This window comes from Chenopodium quinoa, unplaced genomic scaffold (genome assembly GCF_001683475.1).
Source record: "Chenopodium quinoa cultivar QQ74 unplaced genomic scaffold, ASM168347v1, whole genome shotgun sequence".
NCBI lineage: Eukaryota > Viridiplantae > Streptophyta > Magnoliopsida > Caryophyllales > Amaranthaceae > Chenopodium > Chenopodium quinoa.
The window spans coordinates 81,028-95,093 of NW_018744729.1; the positions used below are offsets into that span (position 1 = coordinate 81,028).

At 42.4% G+C, this 14,066-nt stretch overlaps 1 protein-coding gene across 1 annotated transcript; it reads right to left on the reverse strand.

Annotated features, from left to right (window-relative positions):
- Window positions 1–8,716: 8,716 nt before the first annotated feature.
- Window positions 8,717–10,349, reverse strand: LOC110703540 (ribosomal protein S4, mitochondrial). Its single transcript, XM_021881336.1, has one exon. The coding sequence runs from the start codon at window positions 10,259–10,261 to the stop codon at window positions 9,293–9,295; it is 969 nt and encodes a 322-aa protein (XP_021737028.1). The 5' UTR covers window positions 10,262–10,349; the 3' UTR covers window positions 8,717–9,292.
- Window positions 10,350–14,066: the final 3,717 nt, after the last annotated feature.

Genomic DNA, 14,066 nt, shown 5'->3' on the forward strand with positions numbered 1-14,066 from the left:
GCAATTCATCTTCATGCATTTTGGACCGTTGTCGCTAGAGATTGCACTTAGTGCTAGGCTTCCGCTGTCTAGAACGGATGCTGAAACTGAACGTACTTTTGTTAGTTATTCTGGTTGTATCGACTTGCGTCTGTCCCTCTGTCTCTGATCCTTTCAAGCATAGAATGAAGCGAGTGGGGATTTTAGGAAAACCATAAAGTAGGTGAGCTAATAGCATGTGAGCAAGCAAGCCAGTTTCCTTTCTTTTAGTTTGAAGGCTCTAAAGCTAGAAAAGAGGTAGGCAAGCATATCTTATTAAAAAAGGCCTGTTTTCCACCAGCCGGGAAACTCCTATTCTATTAGCCGTGAAGAAACAAAGGAGACTTGCCTTCCCTAAACCTAAAGTGGGAGAGAAATTTTGTTAAAGACTACACCTCTCGAAAAAGGAAAAGTAAACCTTTCCAACCTGTTGAGTTACTTCGTTCCTTTGGACCCTGACGTAAACAGACGCCATAGCTTTTGTAACCCGTGCTTATTACTTTTACAATGATTTCTATCCTCGAATCAAAAAATGTCAGCTTTGCCATCTTTCTGAGAAGGTAGCTGTATGAACGAAGCCGGCGAGATCGGAGTAACTGGAGCCTTGGGAGTTTGAGTAGACCGTTCGGAAACAACTCTTTCAAAACTAGGTGTAGGTAGCAAAGCCAAAGCTTGGAGTGGGCTGAACTTCATACTGGAGGTTTTCCATTGAGGCCTTCAAGGTTTCCACTGAGAATCATGATGAGGACTCAATTCTTGATCAAGCTTACTACTTATCCAGCCCGAAAGTTGCCGATTGACAAAGTTTTTTCTTTGAGCATGGGGCAGACTGATCAGTAATGGAATGGAACGAGAGCCTTTAGTGCCCACGCTTTAGCCTTTCTGTAGGTAGCATCCCATCCATAGGGGCTTCATCCACTATCCCCTACTCCAGCGAAAGCTATTGTAGCTGTTCTTAGTCCTGCTAAACCAGAATCTGCTATTTGGTCTCTTTCTTCAAGCAAATCTGCTCCTTCTAGAGAAAAAGCTGCTTTTAAAGTAGCGGCTACTAAGGTATAAGGTAAAGGTAGGAGCTGTTTTTGCCTCAGTCTTCTATTCTGTAGCTCCTACGAAAGCATTTGTTGCAGCTGCTGTTCCCGATAAAAAAGCATCCAGCAGCGCCATTAGATGGTACGCGGAGCTGCTGTTCGATTTCACGTCTCAAGCTAACTTTTGTGATTCTCTCTATGCCGTAGGTTCATTGTTCAATCTTAAAGGATTTCTTTCTCAGTTATCTTGTAATAAAACAAAGTATAAGAAGGTATAGGCGATTGCTCAACTCTTAGTTGGTATACCGAGTCTGAGGACGAAAGAGTCTTCCTACGTTCTTTGCAGGCTGCCTTCTCTTCTCCTTGATCAATCCCTTGCCTAATGCCTACTGAAAATGGGAGTGTCATGAGCGTATCCCATACCCATAGTCGTTCAATCCAAGGTGAATTGCACTATCGACTCTTCGTACTTGAGTTTCAAAGGAGCTTGTTAAGCATGGTCATCACTACAGAGAACTTCACCAAAAACCTCTTTTCCACGAAAGAAGGGATGCCAGTTTCTATTGAATCTCTTGCTAGCCTTGTGAATGAAATATTTTCTAAGTGTTCAATCAGACGATGTTTGAAAGAAGGACGTAACCAGTGCTAGTTGAATCAGCCCTTACTCTTCTCCTAGTCGGTGTAAAAGTAAGCGCTCTTTCCCTACCCGCTGTTACTGCTCGAGTAGGAGTTCTTGGAGATGAAAAGAGAGGAATGAGATGCAGCGCTTAGGTCCCTCTCCTTTCAGTCGAGTCACTTCATCCCTCTCGTCTTCTGCACCGGCTACTGGTAGAGCTCCTGGGAAAAGAAGAAGGTATATACCAAGAGATGATATGCCAACAGCAGATGATTTCAAAATGAGTCAAAGAAGATCTTTTTGCAGCGGCCACAGCGGATGCTAACACTGGACTTGCTTGCATCTCTCTCAAGAGTCAAAAGAAATCCCCTATTCGCTGCCCTTTCTTGGTCACCAAGCATTCGTTCAGAGGAGAGGTCCACTTTGATAGTCATAAAGGCCCCTTCCCTGTTTTCTTTCTAAAGCTATCCATTCTTATCAGGTCCTGTCGAACCAGGAGATCAATTCGTCACCTCTAAATGAGAAATTGGATAAGCGGTTTGAACAAGGATTGAAGCTGCTTCAGTAGATTGCTGAGAATAATGAATCAAATTAACACGCTGCTCATGAACCAAAACGAAAGTCGATTTCGATTTTCTCTTTCCGCTCAACCAGTGCTTTATGAAGGGATTAACCTGATTGATCTATTCTTGCCCCTGGGGCGGATGGGATTGATTGATTCTAAACCCGCTTCGACTTCTTCGTAACCACGATCTGCAAATGAGAACTATTTGTTTAAGGAGGATCCGGCCTCTCTAATTGATCAAAGGCCCTCTGACTTAGGTCGGATCGGAATCTATCTGTCTTTCTACGCGACAAGGGATGCCCCGGATACTACCTCCCCTCCTTGACATGCCTTCTATGACTCCCCCGTTGGAGCAGATCTTTCGGCCGCTAAGCGTACTGAGTAAGGGCTGGTTCGGCTTGGATGATTGGGCTAGAGATAGCTTGGCTTTGTTTACGCCTCTTCTATTTTCCGGTATTGGTCCTTGTCTTGAGTAAAGGCATTGGGAAAAGGCCTTACTTCTTTTCGTAGTTAGAAAGACAGGTGATAATCCTAATCTATCTCTCTTAGTTCTCTGGAAACGGTCCTTCCATCCTAAAGAAAATGTGTTCTTTTCGTTGCTCCCCTTCCTTGGCAAGTGGAATAAGATCAGGAAGAAGCGAGTTGTAGCCTTAATCTGTGCTGTGTATGGAGCTAATCTACTGTACTTCCTTGATCTTACCTTATTTACTTAGTTCAATAAAAGAGAGAACACGGAGGCTATTTACTTTACTTAACTTATTAAATTAAAGTAGTTCTGAAAGTCTATCCATACATAATATGTTATGGACTAATCCAAGGGTGCTTAATTAGCTCCCGCCCTCCTGCCTTTCGGTTGGGAGCACTGCCTTCTGACGATCACCCTGTCCTTACTCAATCCCTTCTTTCTCTTTTCGCTGTTGTCTTTGTTCTTGGCCAATCCATCCTAAATCAACTGTTCTTGGTCCAGCCAGCTTTGGTGTGGTTCTTATCGGTTTAGGATCCCTAACTCTCGAATCCAATCCCTCTCCGTTGGGGTTTGGGGTTACGGCGCGATGCCAGCCTTTAATAGAATATCCCCCGTCCCTGCCTTTAGTGATTAGTGATTGGGCTCGCCCTGTAAGTAAGTAAAGGATCTGTCTCTGTTCTTCTCTCTCTTCTGGTTGTCTTCTCGCGTCTGAGTGCCCCTTTTTCGGGGTGATATCGGCCTTTTCTATCTCCTCACAGGGCAAAGCCATTAGGGGTGTCAATCTATCTGCCATTGGTGGGGCCAATCGCATTCAGCAGTGACATCAAAATGTGCTAAAAACCCTCATCAAGGGCCATTACTGAACCGGCTAAAAGCCTCGAAGGCCATTCAACAAAGATTGGATTTGACTGGAAAGACGTTAAAGACGAACCGCCAATGCTGGAACCGCACCCCATAGCGGCACCGTTTGCCATTCATTCATGAACTGGCACTGGCTTTCATCTAGTTCCAACGATTCCTACTTACTCTTATTTCACACTTTCCGGAAAATTCCATAACCCCAGGACACTAAATCAAGATCTATTCTAATTGAAGGGGGCAAAGGCACCCAAAGCTCATTGGGCTTTCAGAGGCATAAGAGGAAAGAGCGGACCAGCTAACCTAACTGCAAAGAAAGCAGTCGCAGCCGGGGATATCTTCTTTTTTGCTGGATGTCGTCTTTGCGCACCAACAGGAGTAGGTCCTTGGTTGTTTCAGTACATTCAGTTCCAAGTCAATTCAATTCAGTTCGCGTAGTTCGTAGCCATCGTTCTAGGACAGAACTTGTATTAGAAGGATTCATTAACTGTAAATCTGGCAATTCCTACCAGGGTGGTGGGTCAGAGCAGAGGCCCTCTCTTTAGGGCAGGAATAGCGGGAAAGGGCAAGTCAGGCATGGAATCACGCTAAGGTAAGGTTTCTAATCCATCTAGAATAGGATCCACTCTAGATATTTGATTTTCCACTTATGCCTTCAAGCAAGGCTGACTGAATAAAGAAATGGAACATGGGAGCGGTTGTGGGTAGCAGCTACAAAACCACCGGGAAAAGGGCAATTACCATTAGAATGGTGGATTGGAAGAGGAAGGCCTATTGCAAGCGAAAATCCCGGGAAAACGCTAAAGAGTTGTTTTTCCATCTTCGTTATGGAAAGGATTTACTATTGCAACGAAAAATCCCGAGAAAACGCTAACTTTGCCGAGCTTCTTTCTTCCTTCCTAATAGGTTCTCCTCCCCCGCGCTTACCCACCATATGGGTCCTATTCAACCTCTCTATCGAATAGTCGGCTCGAAATCCCCTTCCTTTAAGTGTCTAGGTCGCACTTTCTTGTTTCAAGCCCTGGCCATTCTCCTTTGATAGCATTGCCCATGACAAATAGCAGACATCAAGCAAGATGAACTGATCGTATCTAGATTGCATCTACTCTGCCTCCGTGAGGAAGAATCTCAACTTCTGCGCAGGTAGGACTGCCAAGAGAATGCAGTTTTGCCCCTGTTGAAGTCCTCATAATCATATTCTTGGTCACGCTCTTCTAATTGTCTTATATAATAGGCTGCTTCTAGCCACTTTGTGAAGTAATCGATCGTTTTGGACCTATGACACCCATTCCCCGGGCAGGCCATGGCGAAGACATAGTGTGAAGCTCAGTCGTAGGTGCATGAATCTGAGAACTGAGATACGTATCTTAGGGAATAGGGAAATGAGTTGAACGATTCGTTGAACATAGTTCAACTCATTCAGTTCAAGAAGTCGAATAGTCTATAAGCTTTTCGTTACACTCATTAGGATAAAGCCGATCAAGAGGCTCCAGACACCACTTCTCGAGATCTCGCTTAGTCTTTCTTTGAATCTCATTTCTTTCCAAAGGGGAAATGCAATCCAGTATCTTCAAGTTCCAGTAATGGCATTCCAAGAGTAGCAGTCTCAGTCTCCATTTTTGGAGTATGCGGATAAGTCCCAAGGAGTGCATCATCCGTAGTAGTAGTGCCTTATATTGCCCTTGAAGGAGGAATTTCTAGTGCCATTAAGGGTAGAAATCTCTATAGGCTGATACCCTTTTATTTCCTAAACTTTTCAACATTTAAACAAAAGAAGTGTCTAGTGGATCTGGATAACCTTTCTTCCCTTCTACTTTTAGTAGTCGATGTTATACCGGTACTAAAGAGAAGTAATAGAAGCGGCGTCTTCTTATGACTTGATTTTCCTTCCCGAAAGGGGCCCTGTAGGGAATACGCGGCGTAGCTGTCTTCGATTATTCTATTGAATTGATTCTTGAAAGCTAAGTAAGCGGAAGATGTAAGGGAAGAATCAATAAGGTAAGGTCTTGCGTCCTATTCCCCTTAGGGGCAGATTCTACTATCAAGTAGAAAGGGAGCGGCCCATGCCAATGATAGTAAGGTGAAAGCGGTGTCTTTCGGCGAATCCACTATCAAGGATGTATGGGAAGAAGAAGATAACTATAAGGATAAGGGCGCTAAGCTTTCCCCTTGGTTCCGTCGACCCTCTGCCTTAGCCTTGAGTTACAGCAACTACAGCCCTCGAACGTTTTGTAGGCTTCCCTCGTATTCAACTAGTTGGAAACTTTTTTTGCCCTAAACGAGTAACTACCAAGTTTAGGAACGAGATTTCTCACTGAAGAAATGCTGGAAGAGGCACAAGACAGCTTGCTTGGATAAGGCCATTAGGCGAATGAAGAAGTATGCTGACAAGGGGCGTAGGCCGATGGAATTCAAGGTTGGTGATAAAGTGATGCTAAAGCTTACTCCACAGATTTGGAAGAAAATAAGTAGTAAGACAGTGCATCGTGGGTTGATTCCAAAATATGAGAGACCAAAAGAGGTTTTCAAACGTGTAGGGAATGTTGCTTATCGGTTGAAGCTGCCGGAAATAAGAGAAGAGAAAGGAACGAAGTGACTCGACTGAAAGGAAAGGTACGAAAGCAAAGAAGAAAGATTACTTCTTTCATTGTTTGGATTCATGCGCTTCCTTTAGGAAAGATAGCCGTAACACTCTCTGAGTTCTTTATTTAGAGTCTCTTTTCTTCTGTTCGTATTGTTGAATCGAAAGCAAGATTGACTGCGAACTCACTCAAGGGTTATAGGTTTTCTAATTGTTTCCTGCCCTGCGGTTTCCCGTCCTTACTTTGAATCTGGCTTGAATCGATTCCCTTTCCTTTAACACTAGACTTGTTTAATACTTTTCGAAAGTGGAGTTAAGGCAGCAAGCATAGGTGCTTCGGTCGATAGGCAGGCTAGCCCTCCCCTGTAGTAGCTCTCTTCTGTTATGAGAGAGAGGGGCTTCGGGGGGATAAGATTCATCGTATAAGCCTGAACCCTATTAGTTATGTGCTTCCCCCTTCAAGAGCTGGGCTACTACCCTAATAAAGTTCTTCCTAGCGTATAGTATTGGACAGATTGAGTCTTTCTCTAATATAGTAACTAATAGTTAGATTAAGCATTAGGCGCAACTTCTACTATAAAGCATTCAATTCAGTTAATCTCTTCTCTTTCTGTCTTCAAGCTTCAAGCTTTTGCCTAGGAGCTCGGATTCCAGTCCTATCGTTAGAGGGCTGCATAGTTGGAATCTCTTCCTTATTTGTACGATATGATGCAAGCAAGGAATCCAGCCTATGAGAGTCAAGCTAGGTGGTTTATTAACCGGAGTGATGAAAGTCAGCCTATAAGATGAAACCGAAGATACTAAGCCTGGAATCAGTCGCTTTCTATGTCAATTTCTCTTTAGAAATAAGGCCTGTTACAGCTATCAGATATAGGGGATTTACTTCACCTTGAATAACTATCGATAAATGGCTTTCTTTTCAGCCGCTTTTCTATTTCATGTTGAAGGCAAACAAGCTTACCTTATTATTATGAAAAGGGGAAAGGGGCAGGTTTCAGTCTTGAAGTCTGTCTTCTTCAATGGAAGAGATTCAAAGGGCTTGACTGCACCTTGCTTCTAGGCTTACGGAAAAAGGCGAATCCAAGGACTCTTTACTAATAGAATATCATAGGGGACACTTCCTTGAATAAAGCCGTACTTCCATCAGCTTTCAAGTAGATAAAGAAGTTCAGGCTAGTGACATCAGCTATCGGCTATTGGCCTTTGTGAAAGCTTCTCCTCAATATGTTTGATCCCTTTCTCTTCGTCAATGATTATGGGTCGTTCCTGTCTTGTAGTTCGATACACTACTAGAAGGCCAGTTGCCTATACAACATCTTGAGTTTCTAGTACAGTCAGCTTTGGTTATCGCTACACCCTCTCTAGACAAAGGATTTTATTCAAGCCACTCCACTACTGGTACAGTAGCATCCTGCCTTAATAATCGTATAGGCACCCGGGAACCCTACTCAGTAAAGAAGGGGACTCCCTAAACGAGACTGCTAGCTGGTATGGAGAGACTAGCTTTGCTTGCTTCCTAGTCAAATATGCCCTCTCATCCCGGTAAGATAAACAAGAGAGGTTAGCAATATCCTTCCCTCAGCGTAAGGACAACCTTGAATCGGAGTTTCATACACAACCTTCTGATTTATAGTTCTTCCATTAGATCCCTCAATCACAATGTTATGTTTAATAGGTTGAGTAAGATCAATCTCAATCAACAATCTCGGACTACGTCATGATCGGGCAGCCACGCAATGTATTTCACTCCGGTTCAGCGCAACATGTACACAGGCGCAAAAGCCCAGACCTATAAAAGACATAGTCTATACTATATATACGACTTCTGTAGGTGCTTAAAGCCCTTAAAAAGGTTTAATGGCCATGACCGGCTAAAGATCACTGCCATCTCACGAATTGGATTCGAACCAATCAATCTCCGATACCTTTAGTAGATCGTGAGTGGGTCTGTCGTCCTCTTCATTATAGTCCTTCTAGAATCAATAGCATTTCGTCGGAATACATCCTGTCTTTTCACCTTAGTAGTCCTATGCATAGTCAGTACTATAGCCCCAATCATGGCTACTAATAAAATAAGACTAGAAACCAAAAACCAGACAAAATAGTAAGTATAAAGTAAATTGCCCAATGTTTCCAAATTAGTCCAACTTCGTACCTTTCCGGCATAAACCGTATATCTCAGAGAGGTCGTATTTCTTTGGGTTGGTAGTAATGGAATGGTTTCATTATCTAAAATGAAGAACATTTCCCACCAAAAGATCAGTCCAATAATACCACTCACTGGTAAATAGCGCAATACTTCTTCGTGAATCTCCGCTATTTGAATATGGAACATCATAACAACGAATAGGAATGAAACGGCTATAGCTCCTATATAAACTACTGGGAAGATCATGGCGGAAAAATCGAGACCTAACAAAAGAAGTAAACCTGAAGTGTTGCGAAAGACTGGGATGGGAAACAAAACGGAATGTACCGGATTTTTAGCACGTACAACCATCAAACCAGAGACCAAAGCCGGGCTCGACAAAACAGAAAGTATCATGGTACGTCGTCCTTCACTGAAATGGAACTTTCATGCTGGTTTGGAGTAAGAACTAGCATGAAAGTCGATCTATTACGTACGACCAGCGCGGTTGTTCATATTTCATTTCCTTCTTCCAAACCAAGCCCTTCTTGGAGAGCATTCACTGAGTTACTTACGATCTCTCGACGCCGAGAATTTCTTATGTGCCCGGGTTCGGCTAGCTTCTTCCCCACCTTTTAGCATTCTGGGCAATAAAGAAACCCAAAATCAAAAAGAAAGAAGAGAAATTGGGCCATGTTTCCCGAGGGAGGCCGCCTTCTCTCAGGGCAGCAGTCGACTAGAAGTAGAAGACTGCTCTATGAGGGCTTCCCTCTTTCCTGGGCTCTGCTCGCCCGTCTACGCTCCGACCCAGAAAGTCATAATTGAGAAAATGTTTCCTTACTTGTTCTTCTAAGTGAATTGGCATTACCTTGCCTGCATTAAGATTTAAAACTTGTCGTAAAAAAAAAGGCAATCAACCAGAATAAAGAAAAAAAAAAAAAAAATGAAACCGGTTCAATATTTTATCTAGATGGATCCCTGTCCTTATCTCTATCCGGATAGATATGCCCCTATGAGCGACTACGCCGATCTTTATGTGTTTTGGCCACGCCCCTTTCCGCTCCGAAGAGGAAGGTTTGGATCTTTCAATCTTATGTCGTGAGGGATGTGATCTATGTTAGGTCCATAAGATACCACAGCTTTTAGTGTTCTATGATTGACCTCCGAATAATGAGTAGGTAGTTCTATCCTTTTGATTCTTCTCTGCATTCTCTTCTTCGATAAGGTCACGGAGTGATAAAAATTCCTCTTCATTCTGTTGTGCTCAGCGTCGGATCCAAACTTCTTTGTTCTTTTTAAGTCTTCTTTTTGCATAGAAGAATGTAACTTTTGCAAAAACCGGTCTTTTAGTAGTAGGCGGCATTCCTTCTTAGTTTTGAGTCGGCGGAACCATTCTGTTTTGCTTCTTCTCCACAGTCTTACTCGGCGGAGCCATTTTTTTTTGCTTCTTCTTTTTTTATTTTTTCTTCTCTGCATTCTTACCCAGCGACCCCAGAATTTGCCTATGATTTTTTCAACTGATATTTTGATATAGAAGAATCTCCTTATTTCTTCACCGCGGGTTCTCGCGTAATTTTCTTGAAAAGATATTATATCACCGTGGGAAACTTGAAAATGACTAATGTTGACTATTCCATTATTCACACACACTTTTCGATGACTTATCGGCTGCCTTGCTTGAGGAATAGTTTCACAAAAATGGAGACGAACCAGAATAACGTCCAATCTTGTTTCTGGGTTGAGTAGAAAAGGGATATATGAAGTTCGTTTTGTTCTTCTATGCATCTTTGTGATGGGTAAATTACCATGAAAAAGGGACAACTTTCGTGTAGTTTGTAATTGTATGTAACTGTTACGATTTTTTCTCGGATAAATCTTTTTCTTAATAGATCTTTTCTTCATTCTCAATTTTCCGAGAATGCGGCGTTGCACTATTGTAAGTTCTTTATTCCGAACATTTCCCGAAAGTAGACGACAAGTTTTAAATTTTAATGCAGGCATTATGTATTGTTGAATCAGTCAGTCTTTTTCGCCACATCGGGGCTATGGGACTCGAACCCAACTCTTTCCGCGACCCCTCCACGAATAACGAGAAAACAAAACATTTCTCTTTTCTACGAGAATTTATGTTTCGCTGCTTTTCTACTTGGCTGTACGACATGAGTTTCAGTATACCAAAGGGTCAAACCCCGCTGAAGCACTGGAAAAATGTTGACCATGATTTCGAGCGCTTTTCAAAAACCATTTGCTCGCAATGCCTTGAGTGGACAGGTCCAACAGTACGCCCACTAGATCCTTCATAGAGAACTGTGAAGAGAGTCTAGAAATCAATGAACGAAGAACAGCTAATGAAGAACCGGTCAAAATGATATCATCCACATAGAGCAGAAGAATCACTATCTCAAAGGAGGATCGCCAGATAAACATCGAAGGATCAGCTCGACTACAGCTAAAACTCAGAAATAAAGCTCGTGGAGCCTGTCGTAAACCATAAATCGAACGATGTAACTTACAGACATGTTTGTTTAGAACGAGCAGGGTCAACAAAGCCTGGTGGTTGAACCATAAATACTTTTTCATTCAACTTACCATGTAAAAATAAAAAGGCATTTTTGACATCCAACAACGTTCATAGAGGGTTCATATGGCACTCAATACCAAGTCTTATTCTGCAGAAGAGCGGTATACTCATCTTTCATAGCCGAAACCCCCAACTGTTACCCTCAGGTAGAAGGAAGAGCTCTTTTACACTCCTATTAGTCTCAAAACCGAGCTATCTGCTAAAGGAAGAAGTTCACTGCGAACTCCAATTCAAGCTTAAACCAGCAGCATACACAGAAGCTCCCGCCGGGGAAGAAGGTCCCCATGAGCACTCAAAAAGGATTTTTCTTTACTAAAAGTAGACTTAACCCATCTATTCAAAATAGAATCAGGGTCATTACATAAGATATGCACAATATGCTTCACCACAGATGCTTTGTTCCATTCATGAACTCTCTTAATGCCAAAACCACCTTCCCTAGTAGGAGGTCCCAAGCAAGGCTCCAGTGTGCTTTCAATCTATCCCTTTCCACAGGAAAAAAAATCCGCTCAATGTCCTTGAAAGGGTAATATTAAGATACTTTTACAGTAATTCTGAATAGAAAACAGGACTGATTTGATCAGCTGTACCATACCAGCATAAGAAAGGCTCTTGCTGGTCAAGGACTTCACTCTGGTAAGAATCCTTTATACTAAAGCTTTTGCACAAAGATTTTCTCTAAGTGTTCGAGTGAGGGTTGTTGACTCGGCTCGGAATTTGAAGCTTAAGAAGCATTCCTGTGACCTGACGGGCCATATGAAAGGTTTCTTTATCCTCCTTTACAAAGGCATAACAATTCAAAAAAGGTAACCAGATCTATTCACTTGAGTTCTTTCATCAGTGAATCCGGAAGTGACTCCGCTAAGGCTAAAACTTCTCCCTTCCTTTTTCCCTTTACTGATCCTTATGAATGGCACATAAGAAGTGAAATAATAAAGGAAATCTTATTAAATAAGAATTGTAGTTCATATCGCGAATGGTACGCTTTTAGGGGTGGAGTTCCAGTTTCTTACTCTGGTATAAGCTTTAGCATCCACAATGATGGGTAGTTTAACATATAACTGGCCCCTAACGAAATATAATCAAATGAGGATGGTAATTACTATTTGCTTACTTGAACAAGTAAGGTTCTTCCCGAACTCTTTGACAGGGGCCTTTACCTGCTATCTCACTCTCCTTATAATGTCTATCTTTACCTGGAACGAGATGGAGAGGGATTTCAACACTCTGTTCTTTAGAGCTGAGCCAACAGAGGGGTTTGGACGTTGAGTTGAGAAAAGAAGGCATGGGAATGAGTTACTAATAACGAGCTCTCGAAAAAGGCTTTGCTTATGCTTTATTTCCTTGGTTTGCTGGTTTAGGAGCAGGTTGTAATAGCTAAAGCTATGCTTTTGGAAAGAGGGAAGATTGAAGCTCCTTGCTTGAAAGCTTTTCTTTGACTACCATTAATAAGGATAGAATAGGACTTGGAGTCTAAATGCATTCATTATATAATGACTTTATTGAGAATGAGAGATAGAGGAAACTTAAGATGAGAGAGCGTTTCTTTATCTTTAATGAATTTCCATTCCAATCTATTACCATATGCTTTGTCAAGATCGTCTTTGATGGCCAGAAGGAGAAGGCCCATCGTTCCTCAACCTGCGTCGCTCCTACTAATAGTATGTTTGATTTCCTACACCACTAAATATACTAGGAATATACTAGGACATTCTAACAAACAATAAATAAGAAGACGTCCAGGGACAAGTAGGCTGCCTTGTAAAGGTCCAATGAGGTCTGGTAAGAAACTTCTCATTCTCCCCACTCATATTTTAGCCACTATTTTAGACTAGGTCAACCATAGACCAATCGCTATGAATTGATGGACAAATTAGGGCTTTGTGACTTAGGAGATGAGGCAAATTCTATTCAAATTCTGATGGAGAAAACATCTCTCATAAATCTTAGCTAGAGCAAACCATATAGAGGTACTGATAATAGGCAAGCATTCTTGATAGAAATTGGCTTGGAAAGGAGACTGAGTTCAGGTAAGAAGAGGGTCAATTTTCGCATGTCTTCTTTGCTTTCATGGCCCAAATAGCTGGCCTATATTCCTCTCTCTTACTTACCCTTTCATTCCAAGTAGGCGATCCGATCCATTGCTATTGATGCTTGCTCTGGTGCTTCTAGCCTCGTATACGGATCTGGATCACGATCTCGATATGGAAGGTATGCTGCCCTTTTTTGGAGAAAGAACCAAATTCTTCATCTTGCTCCCTGTGCAACCTGCCCATTTTTTTAACTGTCTACGGTTGTCAGCCTGCCATTCAATGCAATTCACATGAGCCTAGGAACCAGTCATGAACATTTTCTCAAATTTGGATAAAGAGGGAGCAAGAGTAAGCCTTCTTGATTCCAGCAGTTATGCCCGGTAGAGTTAAGATCAGTCCTGGAAATACTTCCTGGCACTTAGGATTTTCCTGATGACCCAACTGGGATTGTAGCCTAGTCAATTTCTTGCTGCTTCAGATAGTCGGTATGGACCCAGCCACAGTCTTTTCTCAAGGACCCGGAGATGTTTACAAATGCTTGTTCCACAGGTCAAGACACCCCTGCAGAAAGTTGGTATTCAAGAGACGGAAACTATGTCAAGAAGGTGGAACTAGGAATAAGAACAGGGACCCACGTCGAGCCATCCTGACGGACGAGCAGCATCAATTGAATCGGCAGACACAAAGACGAAGACAGAGACGAGCTAACATGTAAAGTAGTGGAATGGAAAAGGATGGTAGCCCACCCAGGACAGCACATAGAGTAAGGTTGGCTCTATGCGAGAGAGGAAAACCGCATGGACACGGCTCCTTTTGGATAGATCGTCAAGCTATTTACCCATATAGTTCTTATCGCGAGGGTGAAATACAATCCATTACATCTGGATTGAAACTTGAGAACCTCGAGAACCAAAGATATAAACTGAAAGATAGAAGCTATCTAACAATTTGAATATGAATAGGAAAGCCTTCAGAGAAAAGAGACATGGACAATGTATCCTGAACAGTATGGCAATCTCTTCCTCTTTCGATTGGCAAAGAAGCAATAATAGTAAAGCGATAAAAGAAGCAACTCCTTGAGCGGCTCTATCAAGGAGCAGAGGCAAGGGATCTTCTCCAGTGGTCATTAGTAATGCACTTTGTGGTCCTTATTGGGTGCTGGCGAAGCATAAGAGGAGATTCTTAACGTCAG

What these genes read in the sequence shown, in the direction of transcription:
- LOC110703540 (XM_021881336.1), bottom strand. Translation starts at nt 10,261, where the DNA reads ATGCCTGCATTAAAATTTAAAACTTGTCGTCTACTTTCGGGAAATGTT.